General features: G+C 42.9%; 1 protein-coding gene across 20 annotated transcripts in view; it reads left to right on the top strand.

The window, feature by feature from the left end:
• fnbp1.L (formin binding protein 1 L homeolog) overlaps nucleotides 1-19,764 on the top strand; it is a 110,416-nt gene that overhangs the window by 31,757 nt on the left and 58,895 nt on the right. For all 20 annotated transcript variants that reach the window (XM_041572012.1, NM_001092357.1, XM_041572018.1 and 17 more), the window contains 3 exon segments: nucleotides 954-1,069; nucleotides 8,667-8,723; nucleotides 11,177-11,324. In XM_041572012.1, the coding sequence (XP_041427946.1) occupies nucleotides 954-1,069; nucleotides 8,667-8,723; nucleotides 11,177-11,324 (321 nt within the window).

Raw genomic sequence — 19,764 nt, 5'->3', positions numbered from 1 at the left:
GAATGGACCAGTGAGAACCCTGAAACCTTAGAATCCATGGCTTTAGCACAATGATACTTTTATAGCAACTTTAGGGTCAAGGCACATGCCGACGTCAAATCTCTTTTTCGGGGCGAATAATCTCCTCTTCTTCGAGGTGACTAATCTTCCCGAACTGCCTCCCGCCGGCTAGAATGTAAATCGCCGGAGGGATGGCACTCGGAGCGCTTCGTTTTCCAAAGTCATCCGAAGTTGCCTCACAAGGAAACTTTGGTGGACTTCGGAAAACGAAGCGATCCGAGTGCCACCCTTCCGGCGATTTACATTCTAGCTGGCTGGATGCAGTTCGGGAGATAAGTTGCCCCGAAGAAGAGGAGATTAGTCGCCCAAAGTATCCTTGTGAGGCAACTTTGGGCGATTTCCAAACAAAGCGCCCCGAGTGTAATATAGCCGGCGATTTACATTCTAGCTGGCAGGAGGCAGTTCGGGAGATTAGTCGTCTTGAAGAAGAGGAGATTAGTTGCGCAAAGTTCCCCTTGTGAGGCAACTTCGGGCGACTTTCGAAACAAAGCGCCCCGAGTGCCATACAGCCGGCGATTTACATTCTAGCTGGCAGGAGGCAGTTCGGGGAGGTAAGTCGCCCCGAAGAAGAGGAAATTTGTCGCCGGGCAACTAATCTCCCTGAGTGTAAGAAGGGCTAAATCCTGCCAGATGCCCAGATCGTAGATAAGCAGTGCAGAATGTTCAGCCTAAACTATGTATTTATTCTGTGCATAGAATCTGTATCCAAAGGCGGTGATAAAGGCTTGTGAGACCTATCCATGCACAATGCCATTACAATGTGTTTCCAAAGTCTTGCCCTGCAGTTATGTGACGTCCCGGTGCTTGTGAAACCACGCGTGTGCATTCAGCTTGTTCAACACGTCAGTGCGCTGCCAGTTACACCTCTTTTTCTGTCTTCGCTTTTTTCGCAGGATCAGTTTGACAACTTAGAAAAACACACACAGTGGGGAATAGAAGTGCTGGAAAAATACATCAAGTTTGTGAAGGAGAGAGCAGAGATTGAAAGCAACTATGCAAAACAGCTGCGGTAAGTAGTAGTGGCCCTTCCAATTATGAATAATATGCCAAACCCTAGCATATCTGGTTTATAAAGCACCTCTCTTCTGCACTACCCATTTTAATTATACACACCCCAACTCTACCCATACTTTGCCCATTATAAGCAGCAGTCCTGTCCTGCTTTATGGCAGCTGAGATTCTAGCTATCTGTATAACAGAGCATTCTGTCCCAGTGGCTGCACAGATCCTATCTGATCCCCATTGTAAGCAGCAGTCCTGTCCTGCTTTATGGCAGCTGAGATTCTAGCTATCTGTATAACAGAACATTCTGTCCCAGTGGCTGCACAGATCCTATCTGATCCCCATTGTAAGCAGCAGTCCTGTCCTGCTTTATGGCAGCTGAGATTCTAGCTATCTGTATAACAGAGCATTCTGTCCCAGTGGCTGCACAGATCCTATCTGATCCCCATTGTAAGCAGCAGTCCTGTCCTGCTTTATGGCAGCTGAGATTCTAGCTATCTGTATAACAGAGCATTCTGTCCCAGTGGCTGCACAGATCCTATCTGATCCCCATTGTAAGCAGCAGTCCTGTCCTGCTTTATGGCAGCTGAGATTCTAGCTATCTGTATAACAGAGCATTCTGTCCCAGTGGCTGCACAGATCCTATCTGATCCCCATTGTAAGCAGCAGTCTTGTCCTGCTTTATGGCAGCTGAGATTCTAGCTATCTGTATAACAGAGCATTCTGTCCCAGTGGCTGCACAGATCCTATCTGATCCCCATTGTAAGCAGCAGTCCTGTCCTGCTTTATGGCAGCTGAGATTCTAGCTATCTGTATAACAGAGCATTCTGTACCAGTGGCTGCACAAATCCTATCTGATCCCCATTGTAAGCAGCAGTCCTGTCCTGCTTTATGGCAGCTGAGATTCTAGCTATCTGTATAACAGAACATTCTGTCCCAGTGGCTGCACAGATCCTATCTGATCCCCATTGTAAGGAGCAGTCCTGCCCTGCTTTATGGCTGCAATTCTAGCTATCTGTATAACAGAGCATATGGTCCTAGTTGGCTGATTTGCCAGCAAAAATGATTTACATTACTGCAGGATTCTGCTCCTGTAATAGGGTTAGCTAGGGGAGTGACTGAGACGAGTAAGCTTAGCAAGGCAGAGGAAGTTGTTTGCAGGTACATAACTTATTGGAAACTGGATTTATAAAAAGAAAACCTCACAGACGTAATTAAAAGCACAATTCAAATTACATTGGGGAAAGTAACATTTCTTCAATTTAAGTTAAAAATCTTTTTTTTTTTTTCATCTAAAAAACACTGAGGGGAGTGATTACCCTACAGACGGCTGTTTTTGCTGTTCCATAAAGTTTGTTGATGGGGAATTCAGGAATGCTTGGCACCAGGTTTGACAGCATTTAGGCAGGCCCTCTTCATTCTTCACATATTTCTGCCTTCTGTTAAAGTTGCCATAGATTCAATGCTAATGGCCATTACTGGAAGATTTCGACTACTTAAAGCCATATTGTCCGAAGTGGATATGTTGGCAAGTCAAGTATACCGCTCATCTTCCTTAAGAAATCTATAAACGTGTGACTTAGACATGAGTGCTGCCAAGGTTGAGGCCTACGAGATACTAAGCATTAAAGGGGTGGTTCACCTTTAAGATAACTTTTAGTATGTTATACAATGGCTAATTCTTTTAAATTGGCCTTAATTTTTTCTTTTTTTCTATAGTTTTTAATTATTTGCCTTCTTCTTCTGACTCTTTGGGGTAAGGACACACGAGGAGATTCAGGGAGATTTTGTCTCCTGGTTACTAATCTCCTTGTCTTTTGAGCAACTATCTCCCTGAACTGCCTCAGCGTTTTTCCCCATAGGCTACAATGAAAAGTCGCCTGCGCTAATGCACACACGGTGATGCGTTTTCAATAGTTGCCCAAAGTTGCCTCAGTGAGGCTATTTCAGGCAACTATTGAAAACGCATCGCCCTGTGTGCATTAGCGCAGGCGCGACTTTTCATTGTAGCCTATGGGGAAAAACGCTGAGGCAGTTCAGGGAGATAGTTGCTCAAAAGACAAGGAGATTAGTAGCCAGGCGACAAAATCTCCCTGAATCTCCTCGTGTTTCCTTACCCTTACAGCTTTTAAATGGGAGTCACTGACCCCATCTAAAAAAACAAATGCTCTGTAAGGCTACAAATATATTGTTATTTCTTATCATCTTTCTATTCAGATCCTCTCCTATTCAAATTCCAGTCTCTTATTCAAATCAATGCATGGTCGCTAGGGGAATTTGGACCCAACAACCAGACTGCTGCAATTCAGCTGCTGAAAAAAAAGCTAATTAACTCAAAAAAACACCCACAAATAATAAAAAATTAAATGTCTGAGGCTCTCACTCTCTCTCATGTCATACTAAGGGGGTTATTTATCAAAATCATTATTTACTTTTTTTTTAAAATTTCCTGTGCTGGAAAAAAAAATTGTGAAAAAAACGATTAGTACAAATTTTTCGTCTTTTCTTCTTAAACTGATTTTTTTTTTTTTTTTCGGATTTTTTCCTGAAAACCACAAAATCTTCTGATTATTGCACGAAACCCAATGCAGATCAAGATATCTTTGGGACTTCTCCCATTGATTTATATACAACCCTAGCAGGTCTGAGATTACTATACCCCTCGGGGTATAATAAATCCCAAAAAATGTGAGGTTTTTTTCCCCACTAAAAATTCGGATTTTAAATCTTGTGTTATATGATGACATAGAGCTGGAGCTTCACCTTTAACTAGCCTTATATTGCCTTGAGGTGGTCACCTGACTTAAAGGACCAGTAACGTAACTGGAGGGGGGCGGGCCCTGGTGCGGGATGTGCAGCCGGGCCCCTGCCCCCCTCCGTACCAGAATATCTGCCCCGAAAACGGCCGAGCTGCCGGGGGGCCCTAAGGGGGTGCAGGCCCTGGCCCAATTGCAGCCCCTGCTCCCCCGGTAGTTCCGCCACTGTAAAGGACCAGTAACATCAAATGGTTTTAAAAAAAAAAATAGTTTTGTATAAATCAAAAAAAAAAAAAACACAAACACAAATTAAACTTGCAAGGTCATTATTAAGAAATAACTTACCGAATCTCCGCTTGCGCTCCTCTTCAGAAAGCGATGGGGCGATCCATTGTGCGTCCCTCGATTTCTCCTCCCTGCCTTCCTTATAGGAGATAGCCAGGGAGGAGAAATTGAGCGCTGCAAGATGGATCATCGCCGTGTCGCAAGCAGAGTTTCGTTAAGTTATTTCTTTATAAACACTTTGCGATTTTAAAGTTTAATTTGCGTTGTTTTTTTTTTTTTTCGATTGTTGTTGTTTTTTTTAAAAAAAATTGATGTTGCTAAATTCCATGGGGACTACACAACCACAGAGGGGACTTCCTTAGCAGATTAGAAGGTACTTTCACAATTGTCCCGGAATTTTCAGCACTTGCCCCTGCAGTTCAATCGGTAAGTTCAGCTATTCCTCAGTTGCTTGTGACAGTGACAAGGTAGCACTAAAGCACTTAATACCCTTTTACTTATTCTTCTCTATGATGCAAGTATGGCCGCCCGAGGAGTGTGGTGGTTTCCTTTTAGGTAAGCAGACTTGTATAGAGCGAGAGGAGAGGGGAAGTGGCTGATGTGGGGGAACTTGATTCACCAAAACTGTCACTGTTCCTTTCTTAATATAAAACTGTATTAAATTTGCTTTAGAATCAGTAGCCAGTCTGTCCACACAGCAGCTAGGTCCCTTCTCTGCACTCTGCTTCCATAGGCCTTAAAGGGGAACTGTACCCAAAAAGCATTTTTTTGCAGAGTTTTAGAAAATCCAATTCTAAGCAGCTTTCCAATGTACATTCATTGCTCTTTTTCGCCGTGTTTCAGGTGATTTGTAATTTTAATGGCTATGAAATGTAGTTCCTGTTCTAATTCCCTCCCCTGATTGCTCACACCAGTTCAACGTTGTATCTGAAGTGAGCCCTCTTCCTGCCAAGATTTCAGGTCCCACAATGCCTTGCATGCATGCAAGGCATTGTGGGAAATGAAGTCTTGACTGGAGGAGAGCTGATTACTGATACATTATTATCAATAGCATAGAAGGACAGGCAGATGCTGATTTTGGTGGCTGTTTCATTTATAAAGAAATGTAGGCATAGCTTTATGTAAATACACACCTCCCAACAGTTTGGAAGTAAAAAGAGGGACAAAAAAGTAGCGCAGCAACATTTGTTGACCACGCCCTTTCTATGACCACACCCCCTAATTACCATGTTCATTTTACAAAATTTGGCAGGTTATGAAAGTTTGAAAATAATTCTCCTTATCTAAACTGTTTTTTTTTTTGTGTTTCAAAATTGTTACAAAGTATCTTATTTGCACCCGTTCTGAGCTGTCTGCTAAAAGCCAATTAAGTGAGAAACTTTGTTTCTTTTTCTGGCTGTTCAGTGCAGAGAAAATAGGGACTTTCCAGTACAAATGAGGGACTGCAGGTTGAGCTGTCAAAAGGGACTGTCCCTCCAAAAAAGGGACAGTTGGGAGTTATGTAAATAAAGGATATCTGGGACCTTCCAGAGGTTGTTACAAAACCTCTCTTTCCCTTTAGGGCAGAGACTCACGGTCAGATTTGGGGAGATTAGTCGCCCGACAACAAATCTCCTCTTCTTCAAGACGACTAATCTCCCCGAACTGCCTTCCCGCCGGCTAGTATGTAAATGCCGGCGGGATGGCACTCAGGGCGCTTCGTTTTCCAAAAGTCGCCTAAAGTTTCCTCGTGAGGCAACTTCGGGCAATGAAGCATTCCAAGTGCCATCCCGCTGGCAATTTACATATCTCCTCTTCTTCGAGGCGACTAATCTCCCCGAACTGCCTTGCCGCCGGCTAGTATCTAAATCGACAGCGGGATGGCACTCGGAGCACTTAATTTTACGAAGTTGCCCAAAATTGGAGATTTGTCACCGGGCGACTAATCTCCCCGAATCTGACCGCGTGTCCCTTATTCTTAAATTCCGTCAGAGTTTCTGGCACAACAGCGAGGCAAGATTGCATTCCTGAGTCGGCCTCAGATAGCAGGACACATGCTGTGTGTTAGTGTCCTAATCACTCCCTGCCCTGCACCTCCCCTTACACACTCTCCTCATCTTGCTGGGAGCTCCAGGCCTGATGTGGAATGTGGAGTTTTGGGATGAGTAAAGACGTGTTTATTTCATATGGGGGCTGGTCGCTTCTATTACTCACTGCCCACCCAATAGCAAAGGCATGCGTCAGTGCTGCAGTCATGCAGCCAGAATGCTTTTCAACTTGGGTGTCCTGAGAATTGCTTCCAAGCCTTCTTCTCCCCCTCTGCGCATGGTGTTTATTCACACCGGCCAACCCCAAACACTCCCTTCCCTGAACCATCTCTGCTTACATAGTGTAAAGTCATTGCAAGTCATTACGGAGGGGTGTTTTAAAGGGGTTGTTTACCTTTAAATGAACTTTTAGTATGATGTAGAGTGTGATATTCTGAGAACAATTCGCAACTTTTGAATTTTTTCTGGTTTTTGAGTTATTTAGATTTTTATTATTCAGCTCTCCAGTTTGCAATTTCAGCAATCTGATTGCTAGGGCCAAGTTTCCATTGCAACCTTGCATTGAATTGAATAAGAGACTGGAATACGAATAGGAGAGGGCCTGGATAAACAAAGGCATAATAAAAAAAATAGAACTAACAATTCATTTGTAGCCTTACAGAGAATTTGATTTTAGATGGGGTCAGTGACCCCCATTTTGAAATCTGGAAAGAAGAAGAAATAATTCAAAACTATAAAAATTAAAAAGTTGCTTACAGGTCCTTACAGCGCACTTGCTTTTTAGATGGGGGGGTCAGTGACCCCCCATTTAAAAGCCGAAAAAAGTCCACAAATAATTTTTTAAATAAAAGGCCAATTATAAATTTGCTTAGAATTAGCCTAATCGCATTTTAAAAATTAACTTAAAGGTGAATCACCCCCTTAAAGCCCAGCTAAAGAGGCAGTTGGACGTGGTTATATTATAGGGTCAGTGTTTCCTAAAGTGATTCTTATGTAACAGTCCAGTATAAATAGGCCAAGTATGGGCACTTGTCAATGAACTGAAGCTTTGAGTATCCTACAACAGTTACATGCTGGGAATTGTAGTACAGCAATATCTAGAGGGCTGCAGCTTGATCAAATATCAAATGCCCCACTGTCACATCTTTCCCTGCTGTGGTTTACTAAGGTGTTAACCCCCACTCTGCCTACAGACAAACGCGCTATTTTGTGCTGGGGCCCCACGGAGTTGTCCCACGTGGACCCCTAAAAACAGATCCCCATGGACTGGTGTTGATTTTTTTCTACAGCCAAGATAGCATTGCATATGTGAAGCTTGTACACATCCCTGAGATATTGAGTCCTGCCTTCATTACGTCCTCATTCTGCTAATTATTATTGAATTATTCAGGTACTGCAGCTCCCTGGCTCATTTAATGGGTTCATCAGCCTGGATTCATACAGCACTGAAACCATTTCTGCAACAAAACAAAAAAATGTTTTTGCTCAACTTGTGTTTGTTTTATTCTGCAATATCTCTCTGGCTCGTGTGTACCCTTTAAATAGTGTGTGGACTTGCAATTTACTAACTGTGCTTAGTACAGTGAAATACCAAGACTAGAGCAGCTTAATGGAATGGCTATGTGCAAATCTAGGAGGTTGTTCCTGCTGAATTGTGCTTAGTACAGGGAATACCTATGCTGTCATAGTTTTATGGGATCTCTCTGAACAGACTATGAGTAAACTTAGGGGCTGTTCCTGCTGAATTGTGCTTAGTACAGGGAATACCTATGCTGCCATAGTTTTATGGGATCTCTCTGTACAGACTATGAGCAAACTTAGGGGACTGTTCCTGCTGAATTGTGCTTAGTACAGGGAATACCTATACTGCCATAGTTTTATGGGATCTCTCTGTACAGACTATGAGCAAACTTAGGGGTCTGTTCCTGCTGAATTGTGCTTAGTACAGGGAATACCTATGCTGCAATAGTTTTATGGGATCTCTCTGTACAGACTATGAGCTAACTTTGTTACTAATAAGAAAATGTTAATATGACAAATAAAATACAAGTTTGTTCTTGCCGGCAGTGCTGCGGATCCTTTTCCCCTGGTGCATATTAATAGCCTGGAACAGCTGAGTGCTATATTTATAGGTCTCACTGTACAGGTATGGGATCAGTTATCTGGAAACCCATTATCCATAAAGCTCCAGATTAGAATAAGGTTGTCTCCCATAGTCTCCATATTATCCAAATAATCCAAATTTTAAAAAAAGTGTTTCGTTTTGCTCTGTAATAATAAAACAGTAGCTTGTTCTTGATCCAAACTAAGATATAATTAATTAATCCTTATTGGAAGCAAAACCAGACTATTGGGTTTATTTAATGTTTATATGAAATTACGGAAAGATCCATTATCCAGAAAACCCCAGGTCCCGAGCATTTTGCATAACAGGTCCAATACCTGTATTGGTTGCCCGGCTAGAGATGATTAAACAAACAGTGTCCTTGGCTTTGGTTTTTATTTCCGCTTTTGAAATGTCTTTGTTTTCTTGTAGGAATCTTTCCAAAAAATACCAAACCAAGAAGAACTCCAAAGAAGAGGAAGAATCAAAGTGAGTGCGCCCATTCTTGTTATTATTTACATAAAAAGCCCCTACAGAGGTTTTGCTCTTTTCATGGTTTCCTAGAAGTGCCTGGTAGAAGGGTGGGGGCTTGGAAGGATTTTTTTTGTATAGGCTACTATTGGCCGCCCTGCTGAAGCCGTTGCTCTAGGTCTGGTGTATATAGAGAAAATACGGCTCCTGATTCCCAGTTATAGTTTACTCTATGCTTTGTCTCAGGCCTGGCCTGGGAGTCAAAAAAGGCCCTGCCATTCCAAGTACAAAGAGGCCCAAACAGCCCCCTACCAGCCCACTATATGGTAACTTTCTATGGAGCCATACAGCAGCCCCTCTGGCATTTGCCAGAACCCACAGATTGCCAGCCGGGTCTGCACCCCAAATGGGCACCTAATTATCCTGTGCCAGAGAGAGAAATGCCCAGATTTCCTTAGCATGCGCTCAGGTTAAAAGGGTGGCTCACAAGTTAACTTTTTGTATGTTATAGTATGGGTAATTATAAGCAACTTTTCAATTACTCTTCATTATTTATACTTTAGAGTTTTTGAATTATATGCCTTCTTCTTCTGACTCTTTCCAGCTTTCAGATGGGGGTCACTGACCCCATCTAAAAACAAATGTAAAGGCACCCATATGGCCTCCATTCTTAACCCTAGGGCCCACGATAGGATCAGCCCGATATCGGCCACCTCAATGTGGGCATATCGGGGAGAGATACGCTTGTTTGGAGACATCTCCAAACGAGCAGATCTCCTTGTGTATAGCCAGCTTAAGGCTACACATTTATTGTTATCGCTACTTGTTATTACTCATCTTTCTGTTCAGGCCTCTTCTATTCATATTCCAGTCTCTTATTCAGACGAATGCATTGTTGCTAGGGGAATTTGGACCCTAGCAACCAGATTGCAGAAACTGTAGAGCTGCTGAATAAAAAGCTGCATAACTCAAAAGCCACAAATAATAAATAAATTTAGAATGTCATACTAAAAATTAATATAAAGGTGAACAATCCCTTTAATATGCAGTACTGGGTAGACCTGTATTTGGGTGGGTCTGCCTGAATGGGTGCTTAATTCTCCTCCCTTACGGAAAGAGCAGTCAGTAGATCTCCTTAACTTGTGATCAGGTAGTATCCACTACTGATGAGAGACGTCAACCTATTGGGAACCAAATTTAGGTGATTGCATGACCACAGCCAAATACAAACCTACCACTCTCCTACCAAGTATAAATACAGGGGACTCCTGGAAGGTAGACACTGGATGGTCTGTATGGAAAGGGAACACTGGGAGGCACATTTATCAAGAGTCGAATTTCGAATTCGTCTGAGTTTTTGGGGCAGAGACACGCAAAGATTCAGGGAGATTTAGTCGCCTGGCGACAAATTGGCTCATCTTCGAACGACTAATCTCCGCGAAAAGCCTTACCGCCGGCTAGAATGTAAATCGCTGGCAGGATGGCACTCAGAGCGCTTCGTTTTCTGAAAATCGCCCGTGAGTGCCATCCCGCCGGCGATCTACATTCTAGCCGGTGGTAAGACTTTTCAGGGAGGTTAGTCGTCTGAAGAAGAGGCGATTTGTCGAATCTTCGCATGTGTCTCTGTCCTTAAAAACTCCCATAAATTCGAAATTTATTAAAAAAAAATTAAATTTTAAAACTCGAACTCCAAAAAAACTTTGAATGTCAGGAAGACTGCAAACAGCTCAAAAGTGATCCCTGGACGTCTCCAATTGACTTAAACAGTAATTCAGCAGGTTTTAGGTAGCAATTAGGCAAATTTGAGTTCTTCAAGGGCCAGAGTATGATCAATCTTGAAAATAGAATTTGAATTTTTTTTAAAACTCAAATCGAATTCAAATATCTCCCTAGTCGAATCTGACGATAAGAAAACTGCAAAATTCGAATTTTTAATTCGACCCTTGATAAATCTGCCCTATAGATTTTGGAGTGGGAATAAAACACACATTGTAATAAAAGGCTGACCTCCTGTAGCCAAAACGATGTACAGGCATGGTATCCGTTATCCAGAAACCCGTTATCTAGGAAGTTCCGCATTACGGGATGGCTGTCTCCCATAGACTCCATTTTATCCAATTAATCCTTTTTCTCTGTAATAATAAAACAGTCACTTGTACTTGATCCCAACTCAAATATAATTAATCCTTATTGGAAGCAAAACCAGCCTATTGGGTTTATTTAATGTTTACATGATTTTCTAGTAGACTTAAGGTATGAAGATCCAAATTACAGAAAGATCCATTATCTGGAAAACCCCAGGTCCTGAGCATTCTGGATAACAGGTCCCATACCCGTAGTAGAATGTTTACTTGTTTTTATGAAGTGATACATTTAGAAATAAGCATATCTGTAATGTAGCTGAAGCCTTAATATTACGTCCCAATTATTTCTCAAGCACGCGTCTCATTATTTCTCGCGCCCCTTCACAGATACACATCGTGCAAAGCCTTCCAAACCACACTGAATGAAATGAACGACTACGCCGGGCAGCATGAGGTCATTTCAGAGAACGCCGCGTCCCTAATAACGGTGGAACTAACGCGGTTCGTGCAGGAGCTGAAACAGGAGAGGAAACAGGTATTTTGCTTCTTTTTCATTGTCTTTTTAGTATTAATATCTAGCTGAACCTTCGCTTGAGCAGTCCTTCTGTGCTACTTATGCTCTCAGGCATAAGGAACAAGAGGTTAATTTATTCAAGGGGGTTAACAAGGTATTTGGGGACGAGATAGATGTTTGCCCTGCAGTGTAAGTCTGAGATTTTCACTAGGACAGACGTGCATGTTACACAGCCAGCCGTTCCTAAGAGCTGCAGGGTAATGTCCAGGAAATCAGGTCAGAATTCCCACAAGTCCCTCCATCCGTCTGTGTCAGAGGAATATGGTTAAACTATGTCTGCAATACACAAGGACACTTCACACGAGAGCCAAGTTTGTGGCCAAGGGGCATGCAGTAACTCATCCTTTCTGTATCTCCATTCCCTTCCCTTAAAGGAACAGTTGTACCAAAAAATGAAAATGTCTTAAAGTAAAGAAAATATGCTTGAATGGCTGCCCCCATGGCTACACAGCAGCTTGTTTATATAAACTATAGTAGTACTTATCTGTTATCTACTGTGTATCCTGTACTTGAATGGCTGCCCCCATTATTGCACAGCAGCTTGTTTATATAAACTATAGTAGTACTTATCTGTTATCTACTGTGTATCCAGTGCTTGAATGGCTGCCCCTGTGGCTACACAGCAGCTTGTTTATATAAACTATAGTAGTACTTATCTGTTATCTACTGTGTATCCAGTGCTTGAATGGCTGCCCCTGTGGCTACACAGCAGCTTGTTTATATAAACTATAGTAGTACTTATCTGTTATCTACTGTGTATCCAGTGCTTGAATGGCTGCCCCTGTGGCTACACATCAGTTTGTTTATATAAACTATAGTAGTACTTATCTGTTATCTACTGTGTATCCAGTGCTTGAATGGCTGCCCCTGTGGCTACACAGCAGCTTGTTTATATAAACTATAGTAGTACTTATCTGTTATCTACTGTGTGTCCTGTACTTGAATGGCTGCCCCCCTGGCTACACAGCAGCTTGTTTATATAAACTATAGTAGTACTTATCTGTAATCTATGGTGTATCCTGTGCTTGAATGGCTGTCCCCATGGCTACACAGCAGCTTGTTTATATAAACTATAGTAGTACTTATCTGTTATCTACTGTGTATCCTGTGCTTGAATGACTGACCCCATGGCTACACAGCAGCTTGTTTATATAAACTATAGTAGTACTTATCTGTTATCTACTGTGTATCCTGAGCTTGAATGGCTGCCCCCATGGCTACACAGCAGCTTGTTTATATAAACTATAGTAGTACTTATCTGTTATCTACTGTGTGTCCTGTACTTGAATGGCTGCCCCCCCTGGCTACACAGCAGCTTGTTTATATAAACTATAGTAGTACGTATCTATTATCTATTGTGTATCCTGTGCTTGAACGGCTGCCCCCATGGCTACACAGCAGCTTGTTTATATAAACTATAGTAGTACGTATCTATTATCTATTGTGTATCCTGTGCTTGAACGGCTGCCCCCATGGCTACACAGCAGCTTGTTTATATAAACTATAGTAGTACGTATCTATTATCTATTGTGTATCCTGTGCTTGAACGGCTGCCCCCATGGCTACACAGCAGCTTGTTTATATAAACTATAGTAGTACGTATCTATTATCTATTGTGTATCCTGTGCTTGAACGGCTGCCCCCATGGCTACACAGCAGCTTGATTATATAAACTATAGTAGAGTTTCTGAAGCATATACACCAGTTTTACCAATACAGGGTACCACCACTAGATTATATTGTCATTCCATTAAAACACTTGAATTTTTTGGCGTTACTGTTCCTTTAACCCTATAACTGTGCGGCAGCCATTCTCCACTTCTTACACTCCATGCCAGGGGTTTCTTGTGTGACTGAAGACTGGCCAGGACCAATGAACTCAAAACTGACATATATTATAAACCTCCGTGAGGGTGAGCCTTTCATCTTGTTAATAAACTGGAAAATTAGCATCATTATTTTTATTATGCAGATTATTGTGCTTTATATTCTACGGTCAGTTTAATCACTTGGCAACTTGGGCTGTTGAATAAAGCAGCAATGTGGTTTGAAGCAAGTCCAAGACCCCCATTGTGAAACAGCAGCACTAGCCGTTACTACACCATTGTATGGAATTCTATTTAGGGCTATTCCACACGGGGAGATAGCGACGCGTTTGCGGTCGCGGCGACAAAGCGCCGCGACAGTCGCCACGACCGGCGCAGGCGACAGTTTTGTATGGGCGCCTATGTAAAAACTCCTGTGCTAACCACACGAGGCGATGCGCTTTTCAACAGTCGCCTGAAAATGCCTCGCCAGGCTTTTTCAGGCGACTGTTGAAAAGCGCATCGCCTCGTGTGGTTAGCACAGGCGTTTTTACATAGGCGCCCATACAAAACTGTCGCCTGCGCCGGTCGCGGCGCTTTGTCGCCGCGACCGCAAACGCGTCGCTATCTCCCCGTGTGGACTAGCCCATAGGGGTTAAACTTTACATGTAGCAGCAATGCACGTCTGAGATTAGACAGCAGGATGGATCAATGAGCTATTCTGTAGATCAGTGTCATGCCAGCCTCCCTTGTGAACCTTGCTTGCAGGGGTGTAACTACAGAAGAAGCAGACCCTGCAGCTGCAGGGGGGCCCAGGAGGTATATCATGTAATTCATGTACAATTTCAATAAATATTGGTAAAACCGGTCAAACGCTAAACATTTTGTGCACTCCTTGTCCCAACCTCAGCCCGGCCCAAGGTTGAGTAAGGATTTTTCTACTCATGCCCAGAGATGACTTCATTTAGGAGTGGACAGTGGTGTTACTAGATGCTACTGGGCCTAATGGTTCAATTTAGGGTCCTAAAACATTGGTAAGTTGACCAATTCTGTCAATATAATAAATTGAAATTGCTCATTACTAGGGCCTTGACACTCTTGTTAGGTCCTTAGTAGTCCCTCTACACAGAGCCGGGCCAACTCAGCCAGGCGCCCTAGGCAACCTGGCTGGGCACGGCCAGCACCGGATTTCTTTGCCGGCCGCCCCTAGGCCGCGCGGTCCGACCAGGCGGCCGCGCGGTCCTAGCGCCCGCCTACACTTCCCCTTCCCAGTGCGCCGGCGCAGCTGGTGTAATTGAATGGGGACACGCACGTCCCCATAATGCGGCTGGGCGGCATGCCGCCCCTATTTGTTGGTGCCCTAGGGCCGGGCCTATGCGTTCTTGCCGCAAATCCGGGCCTGGGCACGGCGTCGACTGAGTGCGTGCTCTGGTGCGCATCCTCGAAAATGCGCTCGAGCGCGCATGCACGAAACTTCGCACGCAGACGCTCAGAAGCGCAATTACAAAAAAATATCCGTGGCAGTCGGGGAGAGACGGGACCAGACAATTGGGTAGGTGTCAGAGCAGGTATGTGCCTGGCACCCCCCCAGCTTTGCGCCCTAGGTACGTGCCTACTCTGCCTACCCCCAGTTCCGGCCCTGCCTCTACACTCTTGGGCCCTTCTGCAACCTCAGGGTCTGCTTCAGTAGCGTAACTAGAGGGGAGCGTGACGCGCAGCTGAGAGGGTGCGGGCCCTGGCCCGCTCGCACCCCCTGCTCCCCCTGATAGTTCCGCCACTGGTCTGCTTCCTTTGTAGTTATGCCCCAGGGAGTAGGTCAGCCAATATATATTGCAATTGCTTATTAATTAGGGTCTTAGTAGGCCCTCTACACACTTGGGCCCTTCTGCAGCCTCAGGGTCTGCTTCCTCTGTAGTTACAATGGGTCTGCCAATATATATTGCAATTGCTCATTAATTTGGGCCTTACTAGACCCTCCCAGCAACTGCAGGGTCTGCTTCATCTGTAGTTACGCCCCAGGGAGTAGGTCTGCCAATACTGTATATATATATATTGAAATTGCTCATAAATTACACTCTTGGCCCTCCTGCAATCACAGGGTCTGCTTCCTCTGTAGCTATACCCTAGGGAACTGGTCTGCCAATATATATTGACATTGCTCATTATTAGGGCCTTACTAGTGCCTCTACACTCTTGGGCCCTCCTGCAACCTCAGGGTCTGCTTTCTCTGTATTTACGCCCCAGGGAATGGGTCTGCCAATGTATATTTAAACTGCTCATTATTTAGGGCATTACTAGGCCCTCTATACTCGTGGGGGCTGTAGTTACGCCCAATGGAGTGTGTTTGGGGCAGCACTTTCCAACCAACGACTGGCAAAGAGACCAGCTGTGCAGTTAGTAGTTATTGTATGCTGCAGCTAGTCCATAGTAACCCTCAACGGACCCAAACCCTATCTACATATGCAGGCTTCAGGGGCGTAACTATAGAGGAAGCAGAGGTATAGGGGCCCGACGAGGCCCTAATTCATATACAATTTCAATAAATATTGTAGAAACAAGTCAACCTCTAAACATTTTGGGGGCCTGAGAAATAATTTGCTGTGGGGCCCAGTAATATCTAGTTACGCCACTGGCAGGCTTCAACTCAGAACCCGCCTGACCCGCCTGGTAAACTACTGTACATTGCTGCCCGAGGCAAGGTTCTCATTGCAGGAGTGTCCCTGTGTCCGTCTGTCACTGCTTATTAATATTAATCAATTAATCAGCACCCAGTCTGATGCAGTAGCATCCTTGTGTGACATTAGCCTAAGCTCCAAGCACAGTTGCTTCTTACATTACATCTATCTGTGTCATGTGTTGGCCAATTGTATAAATGGCTGGGGTAACACAATAGAATGCTTACTGCTGTTGCAGAATATCAGTAGACACAGACCCTGTTCTGCATGACGGAATAAACACAAAATATGCAGCAGATTTAGAGCAAGCCTGTGCCTTTAGGGCAGATGAATAGTAAATGGAAAGTATAGTGGCTCAAAGAAGACAATTCCATTTGTGTCTACTCAGCTGGACATAACGCTGCCGACTTTGCAAAAATTATATCCTGTAGCTCAAGATCCATAAAAATCCAGTTTTAATCAATTCACGTAATGAAATAGTTTACATATCGACACCTCCACGATCCACCTTATGCGTTTCGCACCTGCCGGTACTTGATCATAGGTGATAATGTCAGCATTACAACAGTTCCAAAACCACTCTCAATTTAAAACCAATCAAATGAGTTGGTCAAACCACTTCATTAATTACACATATTATCAACCATATTCCTATTCGTAGGTCGTATTCCTATTCCATGTAGCCTGTATAAATAATAGTATCACATATATAATATATATATGTGTCATAGAAATACATATTTGTCCCCAAATATTGCATCCAAATGTCTCAATTTATTCTCATTAAACATGTTAACTTTGTAGTATACTTAACGTGTTAAAAAAATAAATAAATAAATAAAATAAATAAATAAAAATTAAATAAATAAAAAAATTAAATATATATATATATATATATATATATATATATATATATATATATATATATATATATATATATATATGTATATATATATATATATGTATTTCTCTAAAAGGACTCTAGAAGGCCTAGATCTAAGAGCACCTCAATCTTTAAGTGAAACGTGTAATATCAGACTCATAGTTAAGGCGGTAGTCGGTGTTTGATAGAAAGCAGCTAGCCCAGTAGGGTTGCCACCTTTTCCCCCGTAGAACCCGGGCAGGGCCGTGACACACCAGGGGGCGGGACGGTGACATGGAGGGGGCGGTGCCGTGACATCAGGGGCCCCTAATACATTGGACTGTCTTGCAGTGGATCTGCTTGCAGAGATATCTTTCCTGTGCTCTATGTGGTTAGATTTTCTTAGAATGTCTTGTGTTTAATGCACATCCGTTTCCTTTATTAACGCTCTATCGGCTTTGACCTATAAAAAGAAGATCGGGCGCAGCAGAGTTGCTAAACCTCTGCAGTTGACTCTTTTTTGAATATTGGGAGCCTCACTCATAGATGTCACAGCCAAAAGTACAGTTAGGGATATCTGTATCTTTTGCTGTTTTATAGATTGCGTATAGGAAGATGTGCAACCAGATGAGCTACAATGCAATGCCTTTAAACGAGAAGAAAACGCTAAACTTAAGCAAGGTTTGTCACAAAGGTCTATATAAATTGGGGATGCACCGAATCCAGTATTTTGGATTTGGCTGAACCCCCGAATCCTTTGCGAAAGATTCGGTCGAATACCGAAACGAATCCGAATGGAAAAACCGTTTACATGCATTCTGTTCTGCCAAATTCAAATCCTGCTGAAAAAGGCAGAATCCTGGCCAAATCCCTAACCGAATCCTGTATTTGTTGCATCCCTAATACACCAGTAAACCCTCAAAGTAATGCTCCTCTGTCAAAAGAAACACCACATTTCTTTCCTTCTATTGTGTACTCATGGGCTTCTGTATCAGACTTCCTGTTTTCAGCTTAAACCTCCAGGGCTAGGGCTTGAGCATGCTCAGTTTGCTCCTCTCTCCCTCCCTCCCTCCCTTTTCTGCTGTAATATGAGCCCAGAGCTATCAGTGAGCAGGGAGAAACTCAGGCAGGAAGTGATGTCACACCAAGCTAATATGGCAGCTGCTATCCTAAACAAACAGAGAGAGCTTCTATAGTTGTTTACTCAGGTATGGTAAAGCATTCTGTAGAATAAATATAGTCTTATAGCTTGCACTATTGTGGCTAATCTATTGGCAATAAACTGCTTCTGTGTCTTTCCTTCTCCTTTAAGCATAAAAACATTTTTGGACTCTGTTCTAGATAAAGACATAAATTAGGAGTCGGTTATAGAGAGCCAGAGTCCTCACTGGAATTCCCAGCAAGACGCACAAGTAAAACTGACCCCACAATTTGGAGTAATGAGATAACTTCTCTTAACTTGCAGTGAAACAGGCACCTCTCAGACGCGGTCACATGACTTTGAAAAACTGAAGCGATGCTTATGACATCCCACCGGCGATTCGCATTCTTGCTGGTAGGAAGGCATTACAGGGGGATTAGTCTCCCGCAGTAGCGAAGATTTTTCTCAGGCAGGGGGTGGTTCACCTTTAAATTAGCTTTTTGTATGATGTAGAGAGCGATATTCTGAGATAATTTGCAATTGGTTTTCATCTTTTATTTGTGGTTTTTGTGTTATTTAGCGTTTTATTTGCAATTTCAGCCATCTGGTCGCTAGGGTCCAGTCACCCTAGCAACCATGTATCGATTTGAATAAGAGGCTGGGAAATGAATAGGAGAGGCTTGAATAGAAAGGGGAGAAATAAAAACAGCAATAACAATACATGTGTAGCCTTACAGAGCATTTGTTTTTTAGATGCGGTTAGCGACCCCCATTAGAAAGCTGGAAAGAGCCAGAAGAAGAAGGCAAATCATTCAAAAACTATAAAAAAGAGAAAACGAAGACCAATTGAAAAGTTGCTTAGAATGAGCCATTCTATAACATATTAAAAGTTACCTTAAAGGTGAATCATCCCTTTAATATTTTATACTTTTTAATATGGGTTTTCAAAAACTTTTCCAAAAGGTGGCTGGTTGATGGTAGGGGTTATGCTGCCCTTTAAACACCAGTTTGATTAGTGGTTGGTGCCCCTTTCATAAAAAAAGTCCAATGCAATATGAGAACGTCAAGCACTTTTTTTTCCACTAAAAAGTGAAATTACTTGGCAGAGATGTCGCCTTATCCCGACTTTCTCCTCTCTGGGTCACGGTGGGTCAGGGTCTTCTATAGACGGAAAGAATGGATCAGCTCCGTTCAAGTGAGAAGAATTCTTAAGTGCATGTTCTATGAAATATGAGGAAGGATGTTGCATGCATAGAAATAGCCTGAGGCCCTCAGAGCTAAGACCTTATTCTTTAATGCTATCTCTCTTATTCCTTTGGGTGTTTAATGGAATCGGAATTCATTTTCTGTGCAAACTTAAATTTATCGAATGTCCTCTTGATTTTTTTTTGTTGTTCGCTGGTATTTGGAGCCTGTATACCCCAGTGCCCAAGCTCGGTACTTTTCTCTGTTGCCATTATATTTCTTTATAGATTCCCCTTTCCAACTCAGAAATGCAATATGTCTGGCTTTCAAATGTAAGCTGTTAAGGATTAATCAGCAAATATGCTTAGAAGCTTTCTGACACACAGGTAGCGAGCACTGGAAGCTTTCATGGGCAATCTGGCAAAGATGTTTTATAAATTCTTGGCTCTGGGCCCCCAGCCTCAAAATGGGGCTCTTGGCAAGATTATAGCCTTGTGTAATAACTGAGAAATTACTTAGTATTCATATAAAGGGCAGACAAGCTGCTGCATGGGTTTGTAGAACCTGCGTTCAGGTTCTAAATCTTTTTAAGTTCTGGGTATAAAATTATTGCTGTGCCGCCACTGTATATTAGGGATGCACCGAATCCACTATTTGGGATTCAGCCAAATCCCCAAATCCTTGGGGAAAGATTCGGCTGAATACCGAACCAAATCCGCATTTTTGCATATGC

The sequence above is a fragment of the Xenopus laevis genome, chromosome 8L, assembly GCF_017654675.1.
Source record: "Xenopus laevis strain J_2021 chromosome 8L, Xenopus_laevis_v10.1, whole genome shotgun sequence".
Lineage (NCBI taxonomy): Eukaryota > Metazoa > Chordata > Amphibia > Anura > Pipidae > Xenopus > Xenopus laevis.
The sequence above is the reverse complement of the archived record's forward strand: the minus strand, read 5'-3'. Positions and strand labels throughout refer to the sequence as shown.